This window comes from Perna viridis, chromosome 1 (genome assembly GCF_037379345.1).
Source record: "Perna viridis isolate PV_CMFRI_1.1 ecotype Kerala chromosome 1, ASM3737934v1, whole genome shotgun sequence".
In the NCBI taxonomy this organism is placed as follows: domain Eukaryota; kingdom Metazoa; phylum Mollusca; class Bivalvia; order Mytilida; family Mytilidae; genus Perna; species Perna viridis.
In genome coordinates this window covers 61,996,607-62,018,769 of record NC_142445.1, presented here as the reverse complement: position 1 = coordinate 62,018,769, position 22,163 = coordinate 61,996,607, and the positions used below count along the sequence as shown (strand labels likewise).

Below are 22,163 nucleotides of genomic sequence, written 5' to 3'. Positions count from 1 at the left end.
GATTTATCTGAAAACCATTATTTTGAACGGTATTTTGATTTGATATGACAAATATGATTTTTCTTTTTGCCCTAGATAAAAATGAATTAATGTTGAAAGTAAATGAGACAGTTTGATTAAAAGGGCACAAAGTATATGACTTTGGCCTGAAATAACATAAGAAAATTTTTTTTTTGGTTTTTAGACAAAATTTAGGAAACCAAAGTATAACCTAAAATGTATCACATATACCCGTACCCGTACCAATTTTTCCTCGTACTCAAATACCATGTTGCCAATTTCCTCATTGTTACTTGCTATTTCCAGTTTGGGTTGGTGCACTTTTACAAAATGACATGATGGTTAGGCTAGAATCAATTATTTTTAAAATGTTTGTCGAAAAATTGATTTCGATATTCTGTTTTTAAAAGATCTAAAATGTGTAACCGAAAGTCCCGTACCCAAAATCAAAGTCTGATATTTTTGTTACCTGTACTAATTTAATGAACATTTGACATATGAACATTAGAATATTATCAACATTTTCTTTGACGACGAATTAAAATAGCACTAGACACTGTTTATGAGACTTTGTTTTTCATTCTGGATAAGATCGTATCCATTATTTGCTGGTACGGGGATTGACGTTAGGTACGAAGCGGAATTCAAACTAAATCACTTCTTTTTCAAAACAATATCAAATCTTTCAACACTTTATCCAAAGTCTTAATATGAACTTTTAAACCACTTACTGGTTTTAGAAAAACGTAAATTTCGGACAGGAAAGTGAGAAATAATCAATAAATATTTGGGTACGGTAACTTCTGGTTACACATTTTTATATAGACCTTTTGACAACCGATCAAACAAGAAATATTGGGAAAATACACATCATTTTCTTGCTCGGAAATGAATTGAAAGGACTTTTTCACATCTCATGCAATTTTCAGTTCTTAACATACCGTAAGAATGAATATTTTAGTAAAACATTACTTGGGTACGGGGAAGAGTTGGTACGGGTACGGATACGAGTAACATATTTTACACAAAATGATTTCTGTGTTCTTTTTTTTAATTTATTTTTGTTTAGTTTAAAATGAAGTAAACGTGTTTAAAAATTTTGAGGCACGTGTTTCGATTATTGAAGTCTCATCAGTAACGCTTTGTCAAAAAATAGCGGAATAATTGCAGATCATATTATTGTGGTTTTTGCGTTATACACTTGCTTAAAGTTGACCAAAGTTCCAAAATGATTGTTTTTTTTCAATTTTAAAATGAAATAAAAATGTTTAAAAATTCTGAGGCACATGTTTCGATTATTGAAGTCTCATCAGTAACGCTTTGCCAAAAATACGATGGCCCAGGCAGATGACCAGCTAGAGACATTGATAGGTTTTCTGTCAATGAAAGACATTTTGTGCCCATTCAGTATCTGTTTAGATACATTGTCTTCTACCAAAGCAGACTGAGCTGAATTAGTTAAGTCTTTAATTTTTGACATTTATTGTGAAACCATGAGTCACATGATTCACAGTAAACACAGAGGTTTGTGCAATTTTTGCCACAGTCTCCACAAGGAAACTTTGCCATTTTGATTCCCTTGTCCATGGGGAAAACCCTGTACCAAAGGGTTTGTAATACCGATGGTATTATACAACTTCACTCCCTTGCCCAAGAGGGACCCTGTTCCTAAGGATTTGGACTAACACTGATGGTATTAATCTCACAAAGTTTTTTTTCCCTTGCCCAAGGGGAAGCCCTGCTCCTGAGGGTATCTATTTATTAACACCGATGGTATTAATGTCAGCGTAACAAAGCGAAACCGTATGCAAATACGTAGCAAAGATTCTTACCAGTCGTACTTTTGCAAGAACCAGAGTGACTGCTTTGGGTCCGGTATTTATGTTAAAGATGAGTAAAACGTGTGGCTTCTTCAGCTTGGATGTATTGAATGCATATATAAGATGAGTTAAGTTTTGGCTTCAGTCAGCTTGGTAGAAAAACAAGTTCTGTACTAGTAACCCTTTGAGCGTAAATGACTAACAAAACAACCACACTTAGAATCATCAACAGTGTTTTACTTTACTTAGTTTTCTGGTCTATGGCTTCATAAATTACGATTCTAAATAAAAACTTATTACGGCCAATAGGGTATGTAATTCTCGTCACGTGACTCCGTGATTTCATGAGAATGGGTCCTCATCTCCCATTCAAGTGAGTAGAGATTCGTCATTAATATAGCATTGAGTTCAATGTTAAAAGTAAAATATCTTTTTGTGAAAAAATACCGATGAAAAAATGACAAATATCTAATTTTCCTGGATAAAAATGTTAAAGAAAGCATAAAATAGAAGATTTTGCATAGTGATACAGGTTTTAATTTCCCGAAAGTGAACAATAAAATACAGACCGGTCTTCGGATTTCAATACGTTCTACATCTAAAATTCCGGAAGGAAAAATAAAACTAGAACGAAACTTACAAACCCTATTTTTGTTTTTAATTTTTATATCGAAATAATCAGTGTGTTTGAATTTAGAATGACCTAGAATCCTGACATATCTGCATTATTTAAGAATGATTTCAAATATTTTTCAAAAATAAAAATAGCATATAACATAAAAGAAATAGATAACATATATCTTAATCTTTTGATAAAAACATAGCATTTTTAAACTCAAATCTTTGCAAATTACGTTATTTTTCACCCTTTTCATCAATTTATTTCTTTATTATATTTTAAAATGTCATTTAAAATGATATATATATATTAGTTTCTCGAAATTTCAAACCTTATATGACAATTTTTTACCAGAGACATTAATGTGTATTTAAAGTAAAACCAGGGATTTATAACTTCTTACAATTATTTCTATATTTCATCTTTTTTTTTATAATTTAAACAGCAAATAAATATAGTCTCTCTCCTCTTGTCGGTATTTTTTAGTTTCTTGACGCTAATTCAAACTTCTTGCTAAATCAATTGAAAAAAATCAAAACTATTGACCAAACTTTACGACAAACATGATGACTTTTCATTCAGAATTGTCAACTTTCCTTTCATCTGTGGCAACATCCCTTCGGCTTCCGCGTATGGAGTGTTCATATCACAACTCATATGTTATGACAGAGCTTGCCGAAACTACGCAGACTTTTTGTATCGCGCTAGAACTCTAACAAATAGGCTTCTGGAATAGAGTTACGTTGCTACAAGATTGAAGTCATCACTACAGAAGTTTTATGGCCGTTATCATGAACTCGTGGATCGTTATGGTGTATCCATCAGCACCATGAAAACTGATTTATTCAACGGGTCATAGTTTTCCTTCCCTCGTTTGTCTATCCCGGACTTGACTTTTTATGAGCAACTCGGCGGGTGTTTCTAGAAAAGCAGAGATCGCTTACCCTACCGGTGCACCTGGTCCATGCTCCCAGTTTTTAGTGGAGTCCGAGTTGCTCATTTGCTTTTGTTACTTTGTATGTATGATTATAGTTACTTTATGTTCTTTGTTGTGTATGTCTGTTTTCCATGTCTGGTCTTTGTCCCTGGATTACATTCTTTTGATTACCGCTATAACCTTGGTTCCCTTGATTACTCTTTCTTTTAATTTATTGTCGCTTCTTGACGCTTCTTGTCGGTAATTAACGAGACCGTAAACTCTACATAAACCGAACAGATGGCGCTCTACTAGTTTCCGGAAGTAAACTCTGTCTTCGAATTACTACACTTTTTAACGATAATTTCCTATCAACTTAAGATGCATTTCACATTCAAAGTTTGCCTCTTAAGTATTGATTAAGCTAGTCATAAAAGAAGTTACTAGAATTGACTTTGAGATCATACCCGGGTTTACATACATTTTTTCTAAGGGGGCGGAGTTCTTCTAGACCTCTATAATTTTTTTTCATTTATTCTACCAGGTACATGTACTGTTCCTGATTCAGTCACCATTAAATAACTATATATTCTGTGGAAACCATGGCAGATTTTCTCGCTGAAAATAATCAATGTGGACAAAACATATTACGATTGGTTTCAAGGGGAAATGCAATTTTGGCAGAACTGTTGAGATTATCCGAAGTCATCCCACCATTTTTTAAACAAGAGAACCCACAAGAAAGGAACAAATATGTAGATATAATCAGCGATTTTAGCTACTTTAGAAATGCAGAATATTTCGATAACAAGATTGAATCAAAAATGGTAAGTTTTGTTTAAGTTACATCAAAGATTTTTACAGTAGACTTTGTAAATGCTTGACTTTTCATATGTTGCACACATAAACATCCAAATATAATGCATAGTGTAACTACCTTGTCTTACATGTATGTTATACACTGTAGGACTAGATTAGTCTGTTATTGACAATAAAATGCACATTCAGGAGATAACTCAATTGGATTTAAAGAGTCAGAGGCATTTCTATGTATCATAATACTACAAATAGAATCAAATTTTCGAATGGACTAAGTTCCACATTCAAATCAGAATGTGGTGTCAAACAAGGTGATGTTTTGAGTCCTTTATTATTTAATATTTTTTTAGATGACATTGTAAAGGTATTTAAAGTCAAATAATTGCAATCCTGTAAAAATTGGGAATATATCAGTAAATTGTCTTTTATATGCTGATGACTTAGTTATATTATCTGAAAGTAAACAAGGTTTACAAACTAACTTAAATATTGTTCATGAATATTGCTGTAATTGGAAATTATATGTTAATGTGTCCAAATCTAAAGTTATTGTATTTAATTCAAATGGTAGATCTTATATTAATGAGTTTACATACAATAATAATATCATTCAAACAGTACCAAAATATTGTTATCTTGGTGTCATGTTACATTATAATGGTAAATTTAATTTAGCTGTATCTTTGCTAATGGAAAAGGCTAGAAAAGCTTTAATCAAGATAAAAAAGTCACTAGGGCTAGATCATTCATGTCATCTATTAGAAAAGCTGTTTGATACTTTAATTAGCCCCATTCTTTTGTACTGTAGTGAAGTCTGGGGTATAGATATTGATACATGTACTTTAAATAACTCAGTTGTAGAAAAATTTCATTTAAAATTCATCAAGGAAATTCTTGGTGTGCATTGCAAAGCTACAAATGCTGCATGTCGTTCTGAACTTGGACGACTCCCACTTCACTCAAAAATTATGTTTTCCTGTGTTGAATTTTTAAATCATCTTCTTTCCTCAGAAAACACTTTGGCTTTCAAAATATTTCAAGCTACAGGAAACAATAACACTTGGACAAAGAGAATGTATTCTATTATCAATAAACTTGGTTTTTCACACATAATCTATCAAAAATGTAGCTTTAAACCTATTTTATCAAATATAAAACAATGAATAACCGATCAATTTATGCAAGAGCAACATTCCCAAATCCAAAATTTAAATAAACTAACATTTTATCGAAATATACACATTGGATACAAACGAGCAAGCTTTGTTGATATTTTACAAAAAAGATCAGAAAGATCCTCTCTTTGCAATATTAGAATCAGTAGCCATAATTTGGAAATAGAAAAAGGCCGTCATCTATCAATTCCTGCAAACGAGAGATTATGTAAAGTTTGCAACTCTGGGGAGGTTGAAGATGAATTACATTTTTTGCTAAAATGTGAAAAATACTCCAAAGTTAGAAGTCAATTTATGTCCAAATTATCAAATATCCTCAAAAAAGATATTGATTCAATTAATTACTACACACTGGAACAATGTATATTCAGTGATTCCTATACTAAAGATTATCACTAATTTTTTAGATATTATTTTTTCTATCAGAAAAAATTTTATTTCATAACAAATATCTCTTCTCATAACATTTGATTAATATTCTATTTACATATATACCGCTACTATATATATTACTCTTTTATATATCAATTATATGGGCCTTTGCCAATTATTGTAATTGTGTTTGTGCCAATAAAGAATATTATTATATTATTATATTTATTATGGATCTGAGTTTTGCACATTGAGTTTACTGATGACACATCAGGGAGCCAATAAACATCTTTTGTGATTATCAACTCAAGAATGACAATAACAAAACAGTTACATGTACATTTTGTATCTCCTTTCTACTGTACTACAGGGTTGCAAAAACCCAGCTATGCAGGCAATACTGAAAAAAAAATCAGTAATTTCACTCTCAGACTTTGTCCTGCCAAATCATTACAACTTTGAAATCAATCTGCTGTTCACAAGATTTGAAATTTATGTTGAAAATTGCATCAAATAATCGAGTAAATCTATATAATAAACAGGATAATCAATTGGTTATCATAAATAACCAAAATATGATGCCAAGAATGCAGTAAGATTTAATTCGTGTGTGGAACAAGTTCGTCACAATTGTTAAATCTAGGCGTTCTTCGGCACTCATGATCATATTTGGGTTATTCACTTCTTCCAATTAATTATCCTATTATCTGTTTCATCTGTACATTTATACAAAAAAATCCCTAAGCTTAAAGGGCATTTTTAAGTTTAATTAGCAATTTAATTGTACAATACTTAGAAAGATTATTAATAAATTGAATATACAAACTAGGCATACATAAAATATTCAAAACTTGTATTCTGTTATAGAATGTTGAGAGGAAAAGATGAAATTGAATAAGAAACTGGTTGCATTTACTGTTTCTGTGTACAATGTATTTACCAACAATACAAGGAAATATTACTATCATACATGTACATGTATGTCTTACATGTATATATTTGTTGTAAAATACATTAAAGTATAAAAAACACATTGTCCTCATGCCTGTATTAGGCATTCAATACAGGGAGTGTCGCCCAGCTTGGATAAACCTGGTTTTCCCATCTAGGAAAATCGAGGCGGTCAATACTTTACCAATGGGCTAAGCTAGACTGTACATTGTAAAGCCTAAGTGTAGAAGACATAAAAATATAGCTGGTGTTGCAGCATTTATTGTTGAATATATATGTTAACTTATTGAATTTTTTTTTTTTTGAAAATAAAGGAAAACATTTTTTCTGATTTATGTCTTTCTGGATACTGAGTTCATGCCAAGGGAATTTTTTGCATGGTTTAAATTTAAAATGAATTTTGAATACTACTGCATTTTTTAGTTGTTCAAAAAGTAAATTTACTCAGACTCAAAAATGATTCACATCCCGATTTTTTGTAGTACTAATTAAAAAAACATACTGGTAAGGCTATACAAATGTACATTTTGTATATAAACATTTTTTTGTATAATAGCAATGTTCAATTTGAAATAGAAAACATCTTTTGTGCAGCTGGATTATATGTTCATAGATATGATTTAAAGAAATAAAATCTTGAGAGGGAGATTGTGTGAGAGCAAAATAAATCATGAGAGCAAAGTAGGTATTTCGGTTACATGAACTAGATGTAGTATTTTAGTTCTTTCCAAAACTAGTTTATCCATTGCAGGAACTTCAAGATTTAGATGAAGAATTTAGAGAAAATAACATTGAAATTCTCACAAGATTTTATCAAGCATTCTCCAGTGTCCACAAATATGTTACAGATCTAACAAAGTAAGTTTTTTTCATGGTACATCAATACTTTTGGATCTTTTGCTAGGTTCATGATGATTATTGTTTTTTACATTATTGTTATGACACAGTGGAGGATCTGTCATACTCAGTTTAGTAGTACAGTGGGTTCCACTTAATCACATACCTGTTAATTGCATATTCCTGATAATTGTATAGAATCTCTAAGAACAAAAACATTTCCTATCTTATCCTTGTAAACAATTCCTCTTATTTGCATAAAATAAGAACAAAAGTTAGAAAAATTCTTCTTAATTGCATATTTTTCAAAATTCACTTAAAAATGTACCTAAATGGGTGAAACAACAATACATCATTGGTGAAATATCTCAGGTTTTTTTTTTTTTTTTTTAAAGATCTTGGTTTTTACAACAATATTTTCTTTCTTTTGACTAGACACCTAGGCAGGAATCTAATTAAACATGATAAAATAATATGTCCCACTTAAACATTGAAAATGTTTGGTATTTTCCTATTGAAATGATAGTTTCTGTTAATTCAGTGTTCTAGGATTCCTATTTCCCGTTACCTGGTGCAAGTGAAATTTGGGTCAGGGAAAGTTAGGTACTTAGTTACACTTTTCCATGGCAAGTTGAAAAATTCATACGCTGTAAGGATTTGTTTTGTTAGGAAAGCAGTCAATGATTGTGGGAAAGTTGATTTTATATGGATGTTTTCCAGATGAATCCTCAATTTCTGAAAAATCCTAGAACACTGGTTAATTGCATATTCCTTGAAATTGCATATTTTTTTGACAAATAGGCCATGGGATTAACAAGAATCTACTGTAGTGACTAGGTATAAGTGTTCACATAACAAATTTTCTTGATCCGATTCGACTTAAAAAAGAAAATATTATAAGTAATTGCCATTTGTTCTTTTTAGATTCTTGGAAGATCTTGAAGAAGGAATATATATTCAGCACTCACTAGAAAGTGTCCTTGTTAATGATGATGGAAAACAGTTACTGGTAAATAATTTTTGATTTTAATTGGACATAAAATTATGATAAATGTACAGACTTAACATAAACAAGTAATATGTATGTACATACATGTATATATATCAACCAAATTAAGATTTATTGGAGGTCTATATTTGAAATAATCAATTCTATTCAATAGCTAAAAAAAAATGTTGTCTTATAGTTAAAAGATGGCAAAACTGATTATTTCCTCAAAATTCATACAAATTTGGAAAGAAGTCATTTTAAGCCATGAAATTCACAGTTCAACAGTCAAGAGTGATATGGAACTCATTTGAAAACTACTAGTCCTAATGCTTAGTTATCATACAGGAATTAAACAATGATGAAAACAATATAAAATATAAAATAGTCAGAATAAATATCAATATACATGTGTAAAAAAATCAAAATTGATATAAGAAATTTTGTAACATTTAGATTATAGTCCATAAAATTGTATTGTTACCAAACAACATCAAAAAAGGAAACAAAAAAAAAAAATACAACAGACTATATTAAACATTTACAAATTTATTGGGACATTAAGTACATGTTTAATTTACTGATAGCATATACATATACTTGTATTTGTCATATATTCATAGTATTGCCAGTGCAGTGTACATGTATTTTGAGTTTAACTTTTCAGTGCGAGTCACTTTATTTATATGGTGTAATGTTAATGATTATTGATACCAAGATAGATGGCCTGACCAGAGAAAGGATGCTAGTATCATATTATAGATACAGGTAATGTACAGTTTATGGCATGCTTATTATGAGCAAGACTTTTGTTCGTATTATAATGTTATAATTCACTGAGTTTTAACCATTTTCATCATTTTAGTCAGTACCATGTGATTCTGATGATGTATTTTTTTGTATTGTGCAATTAATTGCATTTTAATTATTAGCACTGTTCATTGACATTCAGTGTTTTGCATATTACAGTGCCCAGAAAGCAGCAGCAGGTGACTCTAACATAGATGATGTATGTAAACTTTTGAGAAGTACTGGCTTTTCCAATGCTCCTGGTGCTAAAAGACCACCAAACTATCCAGAGTCTTATTTCAAGTAAGTCTGATGTGTAATATTACAGACAAAATGGCGTAGATAAGTGACTGAAGATAAGTGGTTTATACACATACTTTTGTATTCTTAACTAACTGCCTTATTAAAATTGTCAAAAAGTGAAACTTGAAGCGTAACAAATAAACAACCAAATCAAGGTCTTAAGTTAACATTGATTTTTTTCAAATGACAATAAAAAAAATAATGGGAAAAACATTTGCATCAGGTGACAAAAATTGTCTTCTACTTCTATGGTGCCTACTCATTAGTATAGTTGTAAAAAGTTTTATAAATTGCATGTGCAAGACACCCCTTTTAGCCATCTCACAGAATCTTTATTTGGCCTATAGTATATCAGAATTTTCATTTAACCATTTTTTTTTAACTTTTCTACCATTTAGCCTTTTTCATGAGTATATGAATGTATGAAATTTTCGTATTAAGTACTACATTTTTGATGTTCATAGAAATGAAAACAACTTCATTTCTGTGTGTATCAGTATTCTCACTTGTATCTGTTTCAGTCGTGTGCATATCAACACTGATTTCATCAACATGGTGATTGGTCGTTTGAGGTCAGATGACATATACAATCAGATTTCTGCATATCCTCTACCTGAACATAGATCAACAGCTCTTGCTACACAGGCCTCAATGCTTTATGTTATTCTTTATTTTGAACCAGAAATTTTACAAAACCAACAAGCTAAGATGAGAGAAATTGTTGATAAACATTTTCCAGATAACTGGGTAAATACCTATAATTGTATTTAATAGGTTCAGAATTGCATACCAGTAAATACTAAAACATTTTGAATATTTAGATATTGAGTGTAAACACTATAGAGAAACACTTAATTCCTATTTGAAGTGATAGATGTACAGTATGGCTTTACCTTTGATTTGAAGTGATAGATGTACAGTATGGCTTTACCTTTGATGTAAAGTGATAGATGTACAGTATGGCTTTACCTTTGATTTAAAGTGATAGATGTACAGTATGGCTTTACCTTTGATTTAAAGTGATAGATGTACAGTATGGCTTTACCTTTGATTTTAAGTGATAGATGTACAGTATGGCTTTACCTTTGATTTTAAGTGATAGATGTACAGTATGGCTTTACCTTTGATTTAAAGTGATAGATGTACAGTATGGCTTTACCTTTGATTTTAAGTGATAGATGTACAGTATGGCTTTACCTTTGATTTCAAGTGATAGATGTACAGTATGGCTTTACCTTTGATTTTAAGTGATAGATGTACAGTATGGCTTTACCTTTGATTTTAAGTGATAGATGTACAGTATGGCTTTACCTTTGATTTAAAGTGATAGATGTACAGTATGGCTTTACCTTTGATTTAAAGTGATAGATGTACAGTATGGCTTTACCTTTGATTTAAAGTGATAGATGTACAGTATGGCTTTACCTTTGATTTAAAGTGATAGATGTACAGTATGGCTTTACCTTTGATTTAAAGTGATAGATGTACAGTATGGCTTTACCTTTGATTTAAAGTGATAGATGTACAGTATGGCTTTACCTTTGATTTAAAGTGATAGATGTACAGTATGGCTTTACCTTTGATTTAAAGTGATAGATGTACAGTATGGCTTTACCTTTGATTTAAAGTGATAGATGTACAGTATGGCTTTACCTTTGATTTAAAGTGATAGATGTACAGTATGGCTTTACCTTTGATTTAAAGTGATAGATGTACAGTATGGCTTTACCTTTGATTTAAAGTGATAGATGTACAGTATGGCTTTACCTTTGATTTAAAGTGATAGATGTACAGTATGGCTTTACCTTTGATTTAAAGTGATAGATGTACAGTATGGCTTTACCTTTGATTTTAAGTGATAGATGTACAGTATGGCTTTACCTTTGATTTTAAGTGATAGATGTACAGTATGGCTTTACCTTTGATTTTAAGTGATAGATGTACAGTATGGCTTTACCTTTGATTTAAAGTGATACATGTACAGTATGGCTTTACCTTTGATTTTAAGTGATACATGTACAGTATGGCTTTACCTTTGATTTTAAGTGATACATGTACAGTATGGCTTTACCTTTGATTTTAAGTGATACATGTACAGTATGGCTTTACCTTTGATTTTAAGTGATAGATGTACAGTATGGCTTTACCTTTGATTTTAAGTGATAGATGTACAGTATGGCTTTACCTTTGATTTTAAGTGATAGATGTACAGTATGGCTTTACCTTTGATTTTAAGTGATAGATGTACAGTATGGCTTTACCTTTGATTTTAAGTGATAGATGTACAGTATGGCTTTACCTTTGATTTTAAGTGATAGATGTACAGTATGGCTTTACCTTTGATTTTAAGTGATAGATGTACAGTATGGCTTTACCTTTGATTTTAAGTGATAGATGTACAGTATGGCTTTACCTTTGATTTCAAGTGATAGATGTACAGTATGGCTTTACCTTTGATTTCAAGTGATAGATGTACAGTATGGCTTTACCTTTGATTTCAAGTGATAGATGTACAGTATGGCTTTACCTTTGATTTAAAGTGATAGATGTACAGTATGGCTTTACCTTTGATTTAAAGTGATAGATGTACAGTATGGCTTTACCTTTGATTTTAAGTGATAGATGTACAGTATGGCTTTACCTTTGATTTAAAGTGATAGATGTACAGTATGGCTTTACCTTTGATTTAAAGTGATAGATGTACAGTATGGCTTTACCTTTGATTTAAAGTGATAGATGTACAGTATGGCTTTACCTTTGATTTAAAGCGATAGATGTACAGTATGGCTTTACCTTTGATTTAAAGCGATAGATGTACAGTATGGCTTTACCTTTGATTTTAAGCGATAGATGTACAGTATGGCTTTACCTTTGATTTAAAGCGATAGATGTACAGTATGGCTTTACCTTTGATTTAAAGCGATAGATGTACAGTATGGCTTTACCTTTGATTTAAAGCGATAGATGTACAGTATGGCTTTACCTTTGATTTTAAGCGATAGATGTACAGTATGGCTTTACCTTTGATTTTAAGCGATAGATGTACAGTATGGCTTTACCTTTGATTTTAAGCGATAGATGTACAGTATGGCTTTACCTTTGATTTAAAGCGATAGATGTACAGTATGGCTTTACCTTTGATTTAAAGCGATAGATGTACAGTATGGCTTTACCTTTGATTTAAAGAAAAATAAAATAAAAGTTGTTGTATTGTTTTCCACCAGCTACATTTGTATTTACAGACTTACAACACCAACCACAATTCCAGTATTTTGCTTCTTGTGCTGTAAAATTATTTTTTTACAGTATTGACTAAAGCTGAAAAGTAAGAGAATGAAAGTACTTATTGGTCAAACTTAGATGAATTATGAATCAGATATGATCTGTTGTTAGTTTGACAATTTATTTGTAGGTAATAAGTGTGTACATGGGAATGAATGTTAATCTGTTGGATGCCTGGTCCCCTTATAAAGCAGCATCTACTGCACTGAATAATACACTGGAGCCTGGCAATGTCAGAGAACAAGTAAGCATTATTTATTATCATACAAAACTTGTTACTGGTATTGGAAATGGGTAGTTCACACATTAGGAATAACTCATGCAATAGAAAAGTGCATTAAAGGAAGAATACACAAAAAAAAATGAATGTGGGTACCAGTGTTTTCTTGATGCACACATAAACACAGATTTAATGCAAATGAACTTAAGAGAATCTAGGAAATTGTCAGTTGTTTATGATTGTGTGGTGAAATGACATGATATGTCAACTAAGTTTTTGTCACCCAGGCAACTAAGTATTCAAGAAAACTGGAAAGGCTATTTGACCCGCTGAATAAATATTTAAAAGAGGGTGTGTTAACAGAAGAATATGTATTAGACAGTATACCTAAAATGATGAATGTGATGAGAGAAAGTAATGTCACCCTCCGATGGCTGATGCTGCATACCTGTGCACTGTCACCTAGTAAGTTTGATATTTTAGTGAGAAAATGTGTTATAACTGTACTGGATATTCTTTTTTTTGCTTGTATTCATAATTGTATATTCATTTGACAAGAAGTCATATTGCCTCTCCTTGAAATGGTTGCATGCATTAGTTTCTATTTAAAACTTTACTTTCATGCTGTGTGAGTATAACATACATTGTTTATTTCTTAGAAGTATTAGACTGTTTGTCCATGTTCTATGTCTTAGAAGTATGAGCCTGTTTGTCCACGTTCAATGTCTTAGAAGTATTAGACTGTTTGTCCATGTTCTATGTCTTAGAAGTATTAGACTGTTTGTCCATGTTCTATGTCTTAGAAGTATTAGACTGTTTGTCCACTGTTTATGTCTTAGAAGTCTTAGAAGTATTAGCCTGTTTGTCCATGTTCTATGTCTTAGAAGTATTAGACTGTTTGTCCATGTTCTATGTCTTAGAAGTATTAGCCTGTTTGTCCATGTTCTATGTCTTAGAAGTATTAGACTGTTTGTCCACTGTTTATGTCTTAGAAGTATTAGACTGTTTGTCCACTGTTTATGTCTTAGAAGTATTAGACTGTTTGTCCATGTTCTATGTCTTAGAAGTATTAGACTGTTTGTCCACTGTTTATGTCTTAGAAGTATTAGACTGTTTGTCCATGTTCTATGTCTTAGAAGTATTAGACTGTTTGTCCACTGTTTATGTCTTAGAAGTATTAGACTGTTTGTCCACTGTTTATGTCTTAGAAGTATGAGCCTGTTTGTCCATGTTCTATGTCTTAGAAGTATTAGACTGTTTGTCCACTGTTTATGTCTTAGAAGTATGAGCCTGTTTGTCCATGTTCTATGTCTTAGAAGTATTAGACTGTTTGTCCACTGTTTATGTCTTAGAAGTATTAGACTGTTTGTCCACTGTTTATGTCTTAGAAGTATTAGACTGTTTGTCCACTGTTTATGTCTTAGAAGTATTTGACTGTTTGTCCATGTTCTATGTCTTAGAAGTATTAGACTGTTTGTCCATGTTCTATGTCTTAGAAGTATTAGACTGTTTGTCCATGTTCTATGTCTTAGAAGTATTAGACTGTTTGTCCACTGTTTATTTCTTAGAAGTATTAGACTGTTTGTCCATGTTCTATGCACAGATTGCACTTCAATTTTTGATTTCAGGCATTATATGATTCATTGAAACAATTTTTTCACATTGGGTTAAGGGCAACTGCTTTAGGCAAACAGTAAGTTGTATTTTAAGGTCAACTGCCTGAGGCAAAATGTAAGTTGTATTTTAAGGTCAACTGCCTTAGGGAAACTGTAAGTTGTATTTGTACCTTGAATGTGGCAATTTGTTGTTATCCTGCTACAATATGAAAATGTCTTTTAAATATTTAGGTGCTGATATGAACAAGAGATGTAGAATGTTAAGGGAACAGGTTTTAACAGATGCCAAGTTTAATGCTTTGACAGTCTTTAGGTTGTTACTCAGTGTAGGACAGTTTGAGTTCAAATTGAAAGAGGTAATATTCTAGATATAGATTATTGATTACCTAATGCATTGTAATACCTGGTATGAAACAAGAAATATGAATTCTAGGGCAATATTTTTTTTCCTGCAAATTTACTATACAACATGTATCTTAATGCATACTTTCCTCTTTACATGTACATCAATACCATAATATTACGAGGTTGTGTATGTTTAAAAAATATTTCAGTACATGTACATGCATAAACATTTTTTATGTATTGATTTATTGGTTTCGACAATAAGTCTATTAAATATTAGAAATTTAAGTTTAATTTACAATTAAAATTAATTCAAACACAAACCATTCAAATATTAGATCTTTTTTAAACATTGTAAAAAAAATTTGTAAATAACCCATTTCTTTGAATTGATTTGATTGTTTTAGATGTTTAAACACATGTTGAATGAGAAACAGAACAAATGGGAAGAACATAAAAAGGAAGGATCAGAGAGAATGCAGGAATTAGGGGAAGTTTTCTCCGGAACTAAACCTCTCACACGGGTGGAGAAAAATGGTAATAGCTTGAAAGATTTTGACAACCCTTAGATAGACATTCATTATCTTAAATTAAAAATTAGAGATTAGTTCTTTTTTTATTTATAGGAATTTCGATATGATTAGCATACTTTACATTTGAATACATGCTTCACTCAAATTATTTATTACAATTGATTACAAATGTAACCACCTATAAAAATGAATTTTATGCACTCAGAAATTGGACAACATTTCAGTGACAACTTAGAAAAAAATTTGCACAATAAAACCCATATTTCATTAGAGAGGTAAAACGTATTCAGGTGCTAAATTTTATACAGACCTTGAATGTTCATGATCATGTACTGGGTACTTTAAATCCAATTCTATCCAGAATAATTTTTTTACAGAGAATCTACAAGCTTGGTTTACAGAGATGAGTAAACAAATAACTTCATTAAGTTTTGATGACTCTACATCAGCTGGGAGAAAGATCGTACAATTAATACAAGCTTTAGAAGAGGTACTTTATTCTACATAGAAAAACGAGAGTTAACCATTGTGAAATATTTTATGGTTCTGTTGACAGCATGATATAATGTGTATCCTTATATTGCACAAATGTTCAACTATCCCTTCAAGAGTAAAAATGTCGGACAGGGTATCCGAAAACTGGTTTATTGCTTCAGTCAGTCAACCCTTCAGTTCTTAAATGAAAAAAATATTTTATGTCATTTTTAAATTTTTCTAACATTTAACTTTTGTAGGCGCTAACTAAAGATAAATTTACCAAAGATGAAATAGAATGTGCTTAAAAATCTATAAAGTTGAGTAGCCTAAGTATATAGAAATATGATCACTGTGATCATTTTACAGTTTTTTCCATATTGTATTGCATTCTTAAATACATATAGGTCCAAGAGTTTCATCAGTTGGAGAGTAACCTACAAGTGAAACAGTTTCTAGCTGACACCAGGAAGTACCTCCACCAGATGATCAGAACTATCAACATTAAAGAGGAGGTCCTTATTACTATACAGATTGTAGGAGATTTATCATATGCTTGGACCATTATTGACAGGTATTGATTCATCTAGATATTTGTATGCTTGGACCATTATTGACAAGTATTGATTCATCTAGATATTCATATGCTTGGACCATAATTGACTTTTTATATTCATGTAGACTTAACATATGCATTTAGTTTCATTTTCGTATAAATTAGTTGTCATTTTTTAAATAAATATTAAATTTTGTGTTCAGCAGATCATAAGTGACATTAAATAAAGATAATGTCACAAGAGAAAAGTGTTGTGACATTTTGGCAAGAGAAAGTGAGTGAAATTACAGAATTTATATCACATGTGATAGATATAGAAATTTATTACACAGGGAACATTTAATCATCTACTACTATCCATGTAATAAAAATTTGTCTCACTCAAGGTTCTCAATGTAATATTAAACTTTAATACTCAGCGTCAGTTCAAGCCGATTTTCAATTTAATCATAATTTTCTTCAGCTGTTCTTTTATCGAGGCAGACTTGTCTTTTTTTTTATTTGTCATATGTTTCTCAGTTAATAAAAACCATACGTCAGTACTTACAATTGATATACACAATCAAATTCCATTGTGACTGCCATTTTTGTTGCTTAGTGCCAATTGTTGACAAAATACTGATAATTGTATTTTTAAACACAACCAATTTGATAATGTAAACACTGTGATCTGAAATTAAAATGTTATTAGATTCAAACAATTCACATTTGATGGAGAAGCTGTTTTGTGAGCAAGTTATTTAACCACATTTTAGATATTGGCAGGTGTCGATAAGACTGTACACCATCTTTTATTTCAAATTTTAACAATATGTTATGTATGTGAACTGAGTCTACATATTACTAAGCATAGTTTTGTCTAAAACTCATTCAGAATTGACATATCACCTGTTTGATATTTAAGTAGTTTAGGTGTATTACTGAAACCCTTTTAATGGTCCCCATGATGTTCATTTCCTTATGAATACTGTCTATCATGAAATAATTTTTCCATTGTTCTTAGGTGTCACTATACTTAGAATACACTTTTACATAAAGTTATCAAAATGTTTTGAATTCATTTTCTAATTTCCAAAATATCACTACATAAGTGTTTGAGATGTGTTCATTTGGGTCTCCTCTCTTTTTTTTTTCAGCTACACAGGTTACATGCAGCAAGGAATAAAAAAAGATCCATCTCTAGTCATCAAACTTCGAGCCACTTTCTTAAAGGTAACATTCATACCATAAAGAGTCAAAATAATACATTTTATCATAATATATTGTATTGCAAAGCAAAGTTTGCAAATTTGCCTTTAAGTACTGCAGCCCAAATACTTGCCATATGTGGCCCTGCAAAAAAAGTTGAAAACATGTTTATCATAAATGTCATTCTCCCCTTCTTTCTCTTGTATCACTTATGTATTTTTGTATAGTCGTACAAGTTTGAAGACCCATTGGTGGCCTTGAGCTGACATTTTGATACAACTTCAAAACATGTTTTTGGTTGTATAATGTTATTACCCTGTCTTCATCATTAGTATCCTTTAACTTTAATTTATTTAATTAAAACTTATCCAATCTTTTTGAAATTTGAACACATTGTCCCTAGGGACATGGTAGAGGGCATTCATAGTTTTTGGAAATAAGAGACTAAAAGAGGGAAAATAGGTGTTGTCATTAGAACTGATAGAAAAGCTAATTGTTGTTCCCAGTTTTATGATTGAGATGCCAACCTGTTCCTTTTGAAATTTTTTATACAGGGTTGGCTTATCTTTAACTGATTGAGATTTAAAGGGGTATGAAATTGGGCCATGTAAAAAAAAACTTTAATTTTTGGTCTGAATTTGATTTTTTATTTTTGTTTTTATTTTTGTTTTTAAATTTTATTTTGTTTTCTTATGAAAATTCCAGTCTACATTTGTCAATCAGATTTCAGATATCTCTTACGGTTTTTGAGTTATGAGGGGTCAAAGAGGCCATATCTAAAAAAAAAAATTAACTTTAAAATTTTTGGTCTGATTTTGAAAATGTTTAATTGAATTTCAAGTTTTGTACTATATTGTGTCCAAACCAGTTGTCTCTTTGATGTATTCACTTAATCCATTCTCATTATTATTTTTTCCTTTGAAATATTGTGATTAATTGTTCTGGTATTTTTTTTTCTGGAATTGCTTTACAAATAATTATTGTTTTCATGTAATTTAAACCCATAAAGAATTAATTCTCTTTTCTTAATTTAGATGGCCTCAGCATTAGACTTGCCCTTACTGAGAATCAACCAAGCCAATAGTCCAGACTTGATGAGTGTGTCACAATACTATTCTGGTGAACTGGTCAACTATGTCAGGAAAGTTCTTCAGGTACTAATTAATGAACATTTTAAAAGTTAAATTTTCATACTGAAATTCTGCAATGTTGCAATAGACTGAAAAAAAAGATAAGAGAAAAAAGGTGGAAAGTATATACATGTGTGCTTGGTCTTGATACATGTATATAGTATTAAGTTTTGACCAAAAATGCTTGAAAACAAAAGGGCTGTGTATCACATCAATTTCAAGAATATTTTTCTCCACAGATTATACCACAGACAATGTTTACATTGCTGGCCAAGATTATTGAAATGCAGACTCACCAGATTAAGGAAGTCCCCACAAGACTGGAGAAAGACAAAATGAAAGAGTTTGCTCAGCTGGATGAGAGATATGAAGTAATAAAATGAAACTAATTAAATATTTTTGTCTACAGCCCATTTGGACAAGCACGTATTTGATTGGGTTAGACGCACAAATTTCAACACAAAGTACCGGTAGCATAGATTTATATTACTTCAAATGATACACCCAACCAAAAATATTGATATCATATTGGAGTTTCTCATTATTTAATTGGTAACAGCATATTCTATAGTCATGCCTTCTATTGGGGCATTTCCTTTAAAATGTAGATCTGGATGTTACTTTTCCAGGTTGCCAAGTTAACTCACTCTATATCAGTATTCACTGAAGGAATTCTCATGATGAAAACTACCCTGGTTGGAATTATTAAGGTAATGTTCACAATTCTAATACTAGGTATAGGTATTATAAAAAAAGATTCTTTCAAGTTCTAATATTTGTATTGCATGCTAATGATCCCAACATAGTGTTTTCATTGACAAAAATGTGATAGTCATGATTATTTGAACTTGAATCTGAAATTCCTCAACAAATTTATTATAAAATGTTAACATTTTGAAATGGTTACTGTAATTCTTGGACTTTATCTTTAAAGGGGACTATATTTTTTTTTGGTTGGGAAATTTAGTACAAACATCTGTTATTCATATCATTTGTAAATTTTGTTTTAGATTGACCCGAAACAGCTACTTGAAGATGGGATAAGGAAAGAATTGGTTCAACAGGTAGCGTTAGCACTTCATAAAGGACTTATGTTTAATCCAAAAGCCAAGGTGAGATATGAGGCATGAATTAGTATATTTTCTGCCTTTCAGATGAGTGATTCAGGTATTATTGATTTTTTAATTAGCTATTAAGTTCATCAAATACATATTTAATTTTGAATAAAACAAGATACACTCACATTTGAAAACTTGACTCAGTATCAAAAGTATTTAGAGAAAAAAAACTTGAGAACTTGTAAAATGATGATTGAAAAGACAAGGGTAAAACTATATACCTAGGTCACCTTGTTACAGGGGTATAATCATGTACTGATTCTATTTTTTCCCCAGGAGAAAGTTTGATAAGGACCCCTTTTGACCTCTTAATTTGGGCATTTTTTGAAAATTTGATTAAAGCTGATTTCTAGGTAGTAGTAGTATTGTAAAATGGTCGCAAACATTGAATATGAGATGTTTTCGACTTGATTTATGACAGTATTCCAGAAATAACAGTATGCATTTATGTAACTTTTACAAAAACTTTTAACATTTCTGTATTTTCTTTAGATGGTTTTTGTGTGGAAAGGAAGTGGCCACACATCTGTTGATTCAAGACATTTTTACATGAGTTGTAACTGATAATTATACACAAAATATATGAAACACAAGAGTCAACATGTATGTGGCCATTGTTAAAAGAGTGCAAAACTGCATGAAATTTGTTGTTTTCCAGCCTTTTTAACAGATTTTCCCATTTTCGGCCAAGTTTTAATGGCATATATGACCGTAAATGTTCAGTTTATTACTATTAATCAATCAAATCAACTATGAAACACATTAAAGACCTGGAGAAACGACATGAAATTTTCTTCATGTAGGCCTAATTTTGTCCTTACTGAACCAACTTCTTTTGAAACACAATACATGTGTATTTCAGTCAACTTGGTTATGTTCTAGATAATAGAAACGTGAAAGCTTGCATAGTTTAGACTAGTAAAACTACCGGTTGTTGGAAACAAATTCTCCAAATTTCCTTCAGTAAGATTCTTAGTTTAATATTTATTTACTTTTAATTGTGACTCTTTGACAGTATCGATAATATATCATATGTCTTTGATAATTTAGACAAGTGAGTTGATGCCAAGATTAGAGGCACTTGGTGACAGAATGGATGGCTTTAGAAGATCATTTGAGTACATCCAGGACTATGTTAATATCTATGGTCTAAAAATTTGGCAAGAAGAAGTGTCTCGTATCATCAACTATAATGTTGAACAGGAGTGTAACAGCTTTTTAAGGACAAAGGTAAAGCAAGAGTCATATTAATGCACATAAAATTCAGTTGGTTCAGAAATTAGTTACTTACTCATTTAGATGCTCTAGCAAGAGTATTATTTCTACCGAGATAAACTGTCATTGAGATAAATAATCTGATTAAAATAAGCTGTTATGATATACTACACTGTCTTTAATCAGATTGTGAGATAAAAATCTTCATTGAAGTTCCCATTGTTGCAGTTGCATTATTTTAGCAAAACGAAAGAATTGTGAATCAATGATTGCTCGCAACATTTTCTCTTAAAGTTGTGGATAATTATCATTTAAAAGTTGAAAATCTGTATAGTGAACTAAACATACATGTTAACACATTGTAGGTACAAGATTGGGAAAGTATATACCAGAGTACTGCTATACCTATTCCTAGGTACACCCCTGTTGATGAAAGTGTCAATTTCATTGGAAGATTGGCAAGGGAGATAATTAGAATAACAGATCCAAAGTAAGTTCCGCCTGTTGTTAAAATATTCATTGCTTTGGTTGATTAGCATGGGAGGTAATTAAAAATAATTAATCTGAAGTTATTTGACATGATTGAATTTAAACTACTAGGATTTTGTTACGAACCTCATCGTCTTTTTATTGTGTTTCTTCATTAATATGCTTTCATACTATAGTTTAGTCTCTTTGTTAACAGCTGTTGAAACTTTATGTGTATGTATGTAGAATCAAATTTTGTTCACTTAATTACCTATGTCTTTAAATTTAGGGTGACATCATATATAGATCCAATGAAGGCATGGTATGATCTGAAAACCAAACAAGAATTAGTAAACAGAAAACTGTTCCAGAAACTACAGGTACAAAAACATACATGTATTTCATTCATATGTACTGCAATTTATCCAT

At 30.9% G+C, this 22,163-nt stretch overlaps 1 protein-coding gene across 2 annotated transcripts in view; it reads left to right on the top strand.

The window, feature by feature from the left end:
- The first annotated feature begins 3,623 nt into the window (after nucleotides 1-3,623).
- LOC148629737 (WASH complex subunit 5-like) overlaps nucleotides 3,624-22,163 on the top strand; it is a 28,295-nt gene continuing 9,755 nt past the window's right edge. Inside the window, exons 1-21 of one of the 2 annotated variants that reach the window (XM_088556334.1) lie at nucleotides 3,624-3,679; nucleotides 3,900-4,182; nucleotides 7,424-7,530; nucleotides 8,434-8,518; nucleotides 9,165-9,265; nucleotides 9,467-9,589; nucleotides 10,111-10,336; nucleotides 13,002-13,115; nucleotides 13,379-13,556; nucleotides 14,939-15,063; nucleotides 15,460-15,589; nucleotides 15,963-16,075; nucleotides 16,467-16,633; nucleotides 17,752-17,827; nucleotides 18,838-18,957; nucleotides 19,173-19,304; nucleotides 19,563-19,643; nucleotides 19,944-20,045; nucleotides 21,102-21,281; nucleotides 21,632-21,756; nucleotides 22,024-22,114. In XM_088556334.1, coding sequence (XP_088412460.1) covers nucleotides 3,958-4,182; nucleotides 7,424-7,530; nucleotides 8,434-8,518; nucleotides 9,165-9,265; nucleotides 9,467-9,589; nucleotides 10,111-10,336; nucleotides 13,002-13,115; nucleotides 13,379-13,556; nucleotides 14,939-15,063; nucleotides 15,460-15,589; nucleotides 15,963-16,075; nucleotides 16,467-16,633; nucleotides 17,752-17,827; nucleotides 18,838-18,957; nucleotides 19,173-19,304; nucleotides 19,563-19,643; nucleotides 19,944-20,045; nucleotides 21,102-21,281; nucleotides 21,632-21,756; nucleotides 22,024-22,114 — 2,601 coding nt within the window. In that variant the 5' untranslated portion in view covers nucleotides 3,624-3,679; nucleotides 3,900-3,957. The other variant, XM_088556337.1, reaches the window with a different exon arrangement.